The sequence below is a fragment of the Acanthisitta chloris genome, unplaced genomic scaffold, assembly GCF_000695815.1.
Source record: "Acanthisitta chloris isolate BGI_N310 unplaced genomic scaffold, ASM69581v1 scaffold22065, whole genome shotgun sequence".
NCBI lineage: Eukaryota > Metazoa > Chordata > Aves > Passeriformes > Acanthisittidae > Acanthisitta > Acanthisitta chloris.
Window position 1 is genome coordinate 19,576 of NW_008674593.1, and position 11,570 is coordinate 31,145.

At 41.0% G+C, this 11,570-nt stretch overlaps 1 protein-coding gene across 1 annotated transcript in view; it reads right to left on the reverse strand.

Annotated features, from left to right (window-relative positions):
- Positions 1-15: 15 nt before the first annotated feature.
- Positions 16-11,570, reverse strand: part of VWA8 (von Willebrand factor A domain containing 8) — a gene marked incomplete at its 5' end in the record, with an annotated part of 81,637 nt that continues 70,082 nt past the window's right edge. The window contains 3 exons of the mRNA XM_009075415.1: positions 16-124; positions 2,141-2,379; positions 3,567-3,665. Coding sequence (XP_009073663.1) covers positions 16-124; positions 2,141-2,379; positions 3,567-3,665 — 447 coding nt within the window. The remainder of the gene's footprint in view (positions 125-2,140; positions 2,380-3,566; positions 3,666-11,570) is intronic.

The following is an 11,570-nucleotide window of genomic DNA, read 5'->3' on the forward strand; positions in this document are numbered from 1 at the left end:
TGACACCAGCGACGCTTAGGCACTTGACAACATGGTAGACGTGAAGATCTGCTGCAAAATCTGGGGGATCTCTTTGGTATCCATGGCAATAAAAGACCGACCTGCTGGTAGCGTCCTCTGCAGCCTAAGGAGCAGAATGGGGGACACAACATAATTACCATCTCAAATTATCTTCCCTACCACAAGGCAGGGTTCCTTAAGAATGGGTATTTTTCCTTTTGAATACATTCCCAATCCATGCTGTTCACATCACTGTCACCATGTAATTAAAGGTTTGGGAAAGCAGCAGCGGGAGGAAACACTGAGAGCAGCTAAGGCACAGAGATTCTTTTAGGAAGACAAACGAGAATGTTTCTAGAGATTTCCATTCATGTCCTCTTTCTGACATGCAAAAACTCTGTTTTGATCAAGGAACCAGTGACCCCATGAAGTATCACTATAACTGGCTTTCTGAGGGCAGCTAGATAGTTACTCTAAATCGACTACCATGAACCCACAGCTCTTTCAGTTCAACAACTCCTGTGATTCTAAACGTGTTCTTTGTATTTTTTCTTTGAGATCACAGCAGATTAGATGGAAATATATTTTTATAGAATCATAGAATGTGTTAGGGGATTGGAATGGACCTTAAAGCCCATCTAGTCCCAATCCCCCCTGCCATGGGCAGGGACATCTCCCACTAGACCAGGTTGCTCAGGGCTTCATCCAACCTGGCTTTGAACACTGCCAGCATTGGGGCAATATTTTTCTGTCAATATTAACCCGAAACATTTTTATTCACAGCTTAATCCCCCTTAGAAAAGTTAAACTCGATGCGTGTTACGAATCTCATCTCCCTCACATCCAGTCAGCAGGCTTGAGATTAATTTTTTCACTGCTTTTTAGAAGAGTTTATGCTCCACACCATTACTCCAATGCTTTAAGTCTCACTTTTAAAATGAGTTTTTAAAGAAGCAGCAACAGAGAATTCCCTTCTCCTTCCCCCACAGCAGTACAGGAAGGCTTTGTCTAATTCTGCACTTCCACATACACAGAAATGCATTTCAGTGACAGCATTGTGTGCATTTTCCATACCCAGTGAACTAAGCCATTATAAGATCTCCTCTTACACAGCAGGATATGGTCAAAGCCTTTTTTTTCTTTTTTAATTCCTGGCAGAAGTAAAGGGACTTTCTGTAATTACAGTCTTTCAGAATGGATTCCCTTTCGATGCATAACATGTCTGATGTACAGATCTGCAGCCACAACTAACAGTGGCTGTGTTGCTGTATCTTTTAACCCTTTTCTGATTAAAATTATGTACCAAGTGCAAATTCGTTTTGGGCTTTCTCTCATTCTGCTCTAGTTGAAGAAGTAGAAAAGACACTGTTGATATTTGTGGCTATATCAGTTTTTTGTTGCATCAAAACAAGAGTGGTCAGCAGGTTGAGAGAGGTAATTCTCTCCCTCTACTCCACTCTTGTGAGATGCCAACCTACAGTGCTGTGTTCAGATCTGGGCTCCTTAGCACAAGCAAGACATGGATCTGTTGGAGCGGATCCAGAGAAGGACCACAGAAATGGTCAGAGTGATGGAACACCTCTCCTATGAATATGGGCTGAGAGAGCTAGAGTTGTTCAGCCTGGAGAACAAAAAAGTCCAGGGAGAACTTATTGAGGCCTTTCACTAAATCAAGGGGGCTCATAAGGACAGAGTGAGACTTTTCACCAGGGCCTGTAATGATAGGATAAGGTGCAGCAGTTTTAAACTGGAAGAGAGTAGATTTAGATAGGAGATAATGGAAGAAATTTGTACAGTGAGGATGATGATGCACTGGTGCAGGTCACCCAGAGAAGTTGTGGATGCCCTATCTCTGCAAGTGTTAAAGTTGAGTTGTATGGGTGTTGTGGTTTAACCCCATCCAGCAACCAAGCACCACACAGCTGCTTTGAGCAACACGATGGCAGGAGGGTTGGAATAGATGATCTTTAAAGGTCCCTTCCAACCCAACCCATTCCATGATTTTATAATACTATGATCAAAACCTTAGTGCAGAACAACAGCATGGGCAACTAAGCCAAACTTCATCGCAATAAAAGAATAGTTTAGATTTACTATGAATGGAAACAAGCAGTATTAGGCATAAACCAAACACACTTACCTATCTGCCTGATCTCCCAAAGATCCTATAAATATGGCGAAAGCATTGACTTGGGTATTGGTGGTCAAGACCTGGGCAAACCTTGATGGATGAATACCGTATCGCTCGAGATTTGCATCACTTAAGACGATAACGAAATACTCGTCTGCCTCTTCCTTGGCGATTTCACGAATGGCATGCTCTGTCCCCTCCAAAGTGTGGTCTCCACTCATGCAGAACTGGGCGTGGGCATGCATGGTCTGTGTGCACAGCATGACCAAGTGGAAATACGTAAGATGACTTTAGGAATTAACATTCATTTCAGCTAGCACAGAGAGGAGTATATATTCAGTTATGCCGTATTAGGGGATGCATCAGAAATGCAGACAGTGCTACAGATACAACAGAAGATGCAGCTTTTTATAATTAATACGTCATATTTTAAGACAGGCAGCACTTCTTAGAAACACAGTGAGTCAAACAATCAAAACTCACACAGGGACCTAATTAGACTGGGCTTTAGAGACAGTAAAATACTTCAGCCAGCTGCAGTTTGAGTAGCAACATTCCTATGTATTTAAGGAAGAAAACAGGGCTTAGTTTCCTAATACTGTGACCAGCTCCTGCCTGTTCATAATTTGGACTAGACTTCCAAATCCTAGTAGTGTCACAGTTATTGTCAATTATCTGACTCCTGACAGTGGCAGTCAGATTTAAAAATGACGAAACATTTGTTTGAGCTTTTATGAAATAAATACACTGTTTTCATTGATGAAGCTGTTTCCCATGCAGAAGGCAAGGAATTTTAGACATTACTAAATCCAGTCCTTCTAACCAAAGTAGCTCCCAATCATTTAAAAGCAGTTTTTGAAGGAAGCTCAAATACACAGTTCTAACCTATCAGGCTGCCAACCAGGAAAATACTACAATATACACAATTTTTCTTCATCCTAGTACAGTAAAGTTTTGGTGAATACACTTGTTTTGCAATTATGATTTAATATGGTTTCACTAGTATTGACACATTTTCCCATTGCTACCATGATGCATAACTTCTTGAAGGTACCAGGCTAAATCACTCACCTGGGATCCCTCTACAGTCTAAATTAGTCACTTATGCACTAATAATATCACCACATGATTTGGGCAGAGCTATCTCTATCACTGTATAACATTTGGAACTTTCTCTATCCTTTGACAGGTAGTCAAAATGACACACTTATGACACAACATCCCAGAAAAAGGCACATCCAGCTATTTTGGCATAATTTGTTTTCTGATATGTCTCTGAAAGGTCCTGTTTCAATTTTGTGCAAATACACAGATTTTGCTTTCTTGTCTTTCTTTTATTTTATTCTCCTCATGTTTTGCATTCTGTGACCCACCTACAGTTTTATCTTTGCAGTCATAAAGTCCTTAATTATCCAGCATTATCAGTACGATTTACCTTAAGAATCTCTAATCTCTGCTTATTGTTCTTGGGAACTTTGTCACTCTCAACCAAGGCGATGTTGAAGCCATCTCCTGAATGTCCAACAACATCGTACTGCGAGAAAGAAACATCATAAATCATCTGTTAGTCACAAATGGCCCTTGGGTCACAATGACATGAGACAGATCAAAGGCAATTTGCTTTCAACAAGAAAACCCAAGTACTGTTCCCTGCTTCGTTTATGAGCAACTTAAGGAGACTACTTGCAATTTCTGACATGAAAACATGGGAAAGAATTGCTAAATAATGAAATTAAAGAAGAATTACTTATTTCCATGGTCTGTTTTTCACATCATCCCACCAACTGCAGAGCGGTGATGCATAAATAAGATCAAGACCTTGCCCTCTTGCATTGTCTGTGTATTTTTTTTAAAGCAGCAATTTTCATCCTCTTGAGTCTGACAAACAAGAAGTACATTGTTTGAGAGTAGATCCTATGTTTGATGAATCTTTTTTTGTGACCTCATTCTGCTCTGAAAAAAAAGTATTACAAGCTGCCTTTTTTGAAAATCAGCACTCCTTATTTTTGTGCATAACAGATCAAAGCCATTGCTGAAAGTAGACAGAGAAGTGAATTCCAAGAACCTCTGCATGTTTTCACAGGAGATGGTGTGCACATCATTCTCCTGCAAAAGATGCTGCAAAAATGACATGTAGAAGTGTAAAAGTTCAAATATCTTGTTGAACAAATAATGCAATATTGGAAGGCCTCTGTTTTATGTGAGCGCTTCATTGTTGTTACATGAAGATCAAGACAAGCTGAGCTATGGCAAGGTCCTGACCTGCCCTTTGTGTTGTAGATGTGGCAGTCACCCCAGGGAGAATTCATGAGCAGGGCAAAACACGGATTTAAGAGCTGTCTACACCAAGTAATAGAGTACAGTGTACAGATCCTGAGCCCAGAGAGACCTGAGCTTACAATTCCTCAGCATGAACATGCCTGTATTTCTTCCTGACTAGCTGGCACAGACCTGCCTGTAGTTGTCAGGGAGCCCTTTGCAATATTTTGCCTTTCTGTTTTCTTTTTTCTTTTTTTCTAGTACTGTTACAGGTCCTTGCCAGGTTCACCATCCCTAATTCCCACATAATCATTGGGTAAAAGGCTGGTCTGCTCCTCAAAGTTTTTCTGTCTTTTCTTTCCCATTATTTCATATAAACTGGGTCCTAGAGAGTGCAGAAATGGCATTCTTTATAGACAAAGCTCTTTTTTGTTTCCACATCACTAAAGTTATATCAAAAGAAAGCTACAGCAGCTGGCACAACACTTTTAAAGGTGACTCCTCCCTCTGCAAAACAGTATGTGGCCAACGTGCCATATACTATAGATTATTTCACCCGAGGTCAGACCATTTTATGATAGCCTCACATAACAAAGACTTCCTTCCCCTAGGAAATCTTTATATATTCTAGTCCCCAGTCCTGCTGGCTTTTCCCATTCCTGTTCTCCTCAGCTCTTCCATGTCTACTATTTGATATCCAGCCCCATGTAAAGCTTCCAGTCTGGCACATGCTTTCTCTTAAAAACTGATTTTCTATCACCAGACTTATCACTTCAGATTTTCCTTCCTGATGCATATGAAGACATAGAAAATGAAAACATACAGATTTTGAGAATAGTACTGCCATTTCATTCAGCATACTTCCCAGTTCAGACAGGAATAAATCCTGTTTAATAAATCCTGAACCACATGCAAGGAGTGCATGCACGAATATTGTCTTAAAAACTAGAGACTATTCAAATCAGAGGAACTAAATAAAGCAGTGGTTTAATGGAGCAGAAAATATACAGCACTCGTGGTTCTTATGCAATGTCAGAAATGCCCACACATCTTCAGGGTAGGCTCTTAATTATGAAACCTTGCATGTCCTTTGCTGAGCAGTTCAGTATTTGGTATCACTTTTAAGTCAACAACCTAACTATGTGAAGCAAAATGCTTCCATTCTCCTGTGTAAAAACAAGGCCAATCCCTCTGCAGAAAGCTCCTTCCTGGCATTTCATGGATGTCTCCCACCAGGTGCCCTAATATCAGCTCTGCCATACTGAGTTCATGGGAATAGGCCAAACTTTGCCATTTGGGAATATCATTTTGGTTCTTGGCACACACCAGTAACAGACCAACCTTTCATCTCAAAAAGTCTGGGTTTAAACTCAGTGTGACAGCCTGTGTAAGGGGAACTGCTCTAACTCCTAGATGAAACACTAGAAGTTGACCCTGCAGTTGGGCCCCCTTCACATTCTTGCATAAGGTGGAACATACAATCTGGGTATGGGCAAGGCGAGCCTGAAATGATCTGAGCAAACTATCACAGGCACGTAAAGGCATTCACCTGGGAACATCATGTCCTGTCTGCTCCCTGCTCAGCTAGCTGCTTATTAGTCTGTGTGTGCCCATGCATGCACCCGAGTTCGTACGCTTATCTTCAACAGATGTTATCAGTTTCCTTGTTTCTTTGCTGACAGCTTACTATGCTCTCTGTGACTTACAAATGTTTGGTGAGGCAGCAGGGAAGAAGGGGCTGTTTGCTTCATCCTGACTGCTGCATTCTGGGTCAAATAGGGCCTCGTGCCATGCTGTAGAAGAGAAGAGCTGTGGCTACCAGCCCTCACATGCTGGTCCTCTGATCCCTCTGGAAGTCAAGTCAAGGACCAGGAGTAGCCAAAACCTAGTAAATGTGAGGTTGCTCTTGGGCAGCTCAGCTCCCCAAACTGTGAGGCTGGATGAATGCATGTGTCCCAGCAAAGGAGGGAATGGGAATGGAGCCACACTGACTTGGACTGACTTAAGCCAACATAGGACTGCAGCCTGGGAAACCCTCCCTGGAACAGAGGGAAGGATGGGAGTAGACTCACAGCCAAGCTTTAAAGGTGACAGAAGGGAGATGTTTGCCCAAGGGAATGTATAGTATATGTTGCAATTTAGGAATACAGAGTTTGAGACAGGAGTAAAACTGGAGCTAAGAAGTTCACCTTGAGAGGGCAGAGAATTTAAATCTCTCATCCAGCTTTTCTTTCAGTAAATCACTACCTCCTCCTGATTTGTGTTCTAGTAGATGAAGCCTTAGTGATTTCATACTGGTGTACTTATTATGAAGAAAAGGTGCAGATAGCTCCATAGCCCTGGTCAGCTGGGAACCCCAACACATGCAGGCACATGCAGGCTTTGTCAGAAACAGTTTCCCTCCTTTGCAGTAGCTAAAGATGAGCACAGAAAAAGGGCCTCTGAAAAGCAAGGATCCAGTCTGATGCTTTTTTCCTCATATATTCCCTAGGAGAATTTATCTGGATGGAGTTACAAGTGAGAGATCGTGTGATACGATCTTACTTGGAACTGACTTTTGTTTTACAAAACAGATTGCAAGCAAAGGTTCTCAGGACAACTCCAGCAGCAAAATATATGTTTGCCATAGTGCAGGCTTAATTGAATTAATATATTATTGTGGTACACAGTGGTTTGTTTTCCAATAGCCTCAGGTACATGGAGACAAGAACTGCTATTCAGGACTGTGAGTGCACAACATGTAAACATGTCTCTCAAAATAGCATCTTTTTTTTGGTTTCTTTCCATAAGGAAAGGTTAAAACAATCTCTATTCCACTGTCACATTTTGCACTGAATGGATGCTTGCTGCTGCCTCAAACGGGTGAAATGGAAGACTTTGTCTTCTACAGCTGCTGTGCCAAAAGGTTTAATTTCTGAAAGCATTAAAAAAGCTGAAAGAAGATGTGTCCTGAATGTAGAAGGCAGTGTGAATTAGACAGAACTCTGCTGGAGGGCTAGATCTTTAAAAATACATTTCTTCTTTGGACAATACTGAACATTCCCTTTTTTTTCTGAATTTATTTCAACCCTTTTGTTTATTATTTAAAAGAAACTATTCTGCCAAGCATGTGGACAATTTCTTCTTTTTCTGAATTAGCAGTGCTGCCTTCATAATAAATTTTGCACACACAGAATGCTGAAACAGGCATATAAAATCTGCAATGTCCCTTTAATACACCTATAAATAAAAATTTGGGCTTTTCCTAGTTACATAACATGCTGTTTATTGAGTCACTTACAATGTTTTAAAGGCTTCATAAAATTGCTGTTGGGTAATCTACTGGACATGCCTCCTCAACCTGCCATCATGTCTGCAAATGACAGTAATCAGGGATGATGTAAAACCATATGGTTTGTCATGGAGATGGTACTATCTCAGATAAAACAAAGAACAAACTGCCCCTCAGTACATTTTGAAACAACTGGCACCTAAAATGAGATGTTTAAAATATGTAAGAACCTTAATCCTGCAAAATAGCTTGCATTATTACAGCTTACATGTATTACACGTATAAGTGATGCACCCACACATTTAAAGAGGCCAAGGGGTATTTGTAGGAACATACTTCACCTCCATTATGAGGATAAGATTGAGAATGTGGTTTATATTATCTCAGTCACTCCTACTCTTTTCTTTAATAAAGCACTGCAGAGGAAGCGTGGGTGAGACTTTGGAGGGCTTTAAAACACGGCTGTTAATTTAAATGGATTTCCCAACCGTGGGATGAGCCTCATGTTTCCCCCTTGACAGGGAATGATTCATTGCCTACACTTATGGGAAATGGAAGTAGGAAGGACGTCCCACGCTGGCACTTGTCTAACTTTTCATGAAGGATAACTTCATTACCTGCTTGGTACAGTCACATACCCAATACTTAGCTCTTCTGTATAAGAAGGCTGGGACAAAGTGTTTTCTACTATCAGTCAGTGCTGTAAAGACCAACAAGACAATCAACATTATCCACGTACCAAGGGGTACCACACATGTGGAAAGCTCAGCTGGTAGGCTAAAACAAGCAAAGAAAAGCCAAGCACCATCAGAAAACTGATCTTGAACAAAGGCCAGGAATTGCTTTCCAAAGTCTGCACTGCAGTTAGAAAACAGAAGGGAGCTTTACTATGTGAATCCTCTTTGCTCAACAAACCTGGTGGTCCCCACGGTTCAACACATGTTGTACATGAAACCCCTCAAACTTGCAACATATTTTGTGACCCTTGCAGATAGGGCTACAACAGGAACAGGTAACAGCAGGCAGATTTGGAGGCCAAAAATGTCTATTTTTATAAGATCAGGCAAGAAGAGGATAAGAAAGAAGGGTAAGGGTAAGGGTAAGGGTAAGGGTAAGGGTAAGGGTAAGGGTAAGGGTAAGGGTAAGGGTAAGGGTAAGGGTAAGGGTAAGGGTAAGGGTAAGGGTAAGGGTAAGGGTAAGGGTAAGGGTAAGGGTAAGGGTAAGGGTAAGGGTAAGGGTAAGGGTAAGGGTAAGGGTAAGGGTAAGGGTAAGGGTAAGGGTAAGGGTAAGGGTAAGGGTAAGGGTAAGGGTAAGGGTAAGGGTAAGGGTAAGGGTAAGGGTAAGGGTAAGGGTAAGGGTAAGGGTAAGGGTAAGGGTAAGGGTAAGGGTAAGGGTAAGGGTAAGGGTAAGGGTAAGGGTAAGGGTAAGGGTAAGGGTAAGGGTAAGGGTAAGGGTAAGGGTAAGGGTAAGGGTAAGGGTAAGGGTAAGGGTAAGGGTAAGGGTAAGGGTAAGGGTAAGGGTAAGGGTAAGGGTAAGGGTAAGGGTAAGGGTAAGGGTAAGGGTAATGCAGACATCTCTTCGCACACTACACAATTGTGTGTTCTTTCTCGTTTTTAAATGGTTCATTTTTAAAATGAGAAATGTATGTTTTTTTTGCAGACATGTGAAACCTTCAGCTTTGTCCTGAGAAAAATTAGCAGCAAAACATCAGAATTTTTCAGAATGGAGTCAGTGATATTTTAAAACTACCACTGGCTCTCCTACTCTTTGAAGACTGACATAAAGATTTTAAAACACAGAACTGAAGACAGTTGTTAATTATCTTACTAATTCTCCAGTGTGCTGTATCTGTCTACATCTACATGTCGTTCCTTTACCATGCACTTGAGGGTCACTTACCATGCACTTGGGTTCTCAGCTGTAAAGCTGGACTGGAAATAAGGACAGCCAGTTATCTACCACTGTGTTACATCTTTTTCCAATGTTATCACCTTCTAAGCCACTGTCCTCTATTGTGTCAATGTAAAATAATTCATTGTTCATAACAAGAGCAGAATGGCTGTAGTAGAACAAAATGAACATCTGTGCCCTGGTGAACATTTCCATTTTACTCATGAATTATCAACTCCTTGATTTTGATCTCCTCCAAGCTGAGCAGTTCTTGCCTACTTAGCCATTTCTTGTATGGGGACACCTCTATACCCTTTGCAATTTTGTCACCCTCTCTTTGTTTTCAGCTCTACAAGAACTTTTGTGAGATGGGAGACCAAAATTGCACACATTACTCCTGATGTGAATGCAATATGGATGTTTACAGCAATATTCTCATGCTTTCTCCATTATTCTCTGTTCTTTTGCTAATAGCTTCAAACATTCAATTAGCTTTTTTAACAGCTGATAAGCACTGAGTGTATGGACAACATAATTACAGTATTTCTTTGTTTGGCACTGATATGTAGCTGGGAGTGAGCACTAACAGAAAGCTGAGACTTTCCCACTTTGTATTTAAAATCAGAATTATTTTCTTCCATCTGCAGCACTTTATATCTAATAGGACTGAACACCACCTACCATTTATTTCCCAGTCACCATTTATGGCCAGGTCCCTCTCCAAGTTCTTGCAGCTGGATTTCCCTTTTTGTTTTCCCCAATAACTTCATACAGCTAGCAACTTTTATCACCTCACTATCTATCCCCTTTTACAGATCACTTATGAATGTACAGAGCAACATAACAACACAGGCTCTGGCACAGATCCCAACACAGTTCCACCACTGACCTTTCTTCACTCTACAAAATGACCACCGAGTCCATTTCCTGTATTTTTAGCAGCAGTTTGCTTATCTGAAGGCTTTCCTTTTTATCCCCAAAATTCTACAATTTCTTCACAAGCCTCTGGTGAGGGACTTTGTCAAATGCTTCTGGCTAAGGAGACTCTATCAATCAACCTTGCTTGTCACATATATGAAGACATTACTTCCCTTTACAAAAGCCAAGTTGACTATACCCCAATATATGGTATTTATCTTTTTGTCCACTGCTTTTCTGTGTGGATGATCCCGCATTTTGTCATACTAATACCTGTGTTGCTAAGATATGCCTGATTTACCAAGCTACACAAATCATGTTGTATAATTACACTGTCCCTGTAAATACTTGACATCAACTTTTCTGTTATCAGTGAGCAGGAGATACATGAGCAGCTGAACTAATAAAGCTCTCATTCCTCATTATTTTTGAAATTACATTTGAGTTCTCACAAGGCTTCTCTAGGATAGGGTCTAGGTTTATGATTATGTCATTTTCTCCAACAGGAGTCCAGAGCATCACTCTCTATTTGGATTATTTTCATTACATTTGCAGGAATGTAGTGACTTTTGGAACAAAACTACAGATTCAAATTTGTTTAAAATCGTTCAATATGCTCTGTTTGAGCAAGTTTAAGGGAGAGAGAGCATTACGGCTGGAGAGGATGGTAGCACATGCCTCATTTCCTTAGGAAAGTAGCCTAAAAACATAATGCCTGTCTCCTTCTATAGCCTTTTCCCCTGAAATAATAGAAGTCTGTATGACTGTACTTTAGAAGACATTCTAGAAGCACATATATTCATATGGCCTGATTTAGTACATGAGATTCTATGGAAGAACAGAAGTGTGCTGGTTTGAGCTGAAGAGTTAACTTTCTTCATAGAGGCTAGTATGGGGCTATGTTTGGGTTTGGTGCGGAGCACAGAGTTGATAATGCAGAGATGTTTTTGTTATTGCTGAGCAGAGCTTGCACAGAGTCAAGGCCTTTGCTGCTTTCCGTACTGCCACGCTGGCAAGGAAGTTGGGGATGCATGGGAGACTGGGAGGAGACACAGCTGGGACAGGTGACCCAAACTGACCAAAGGGATATTCCATACCATA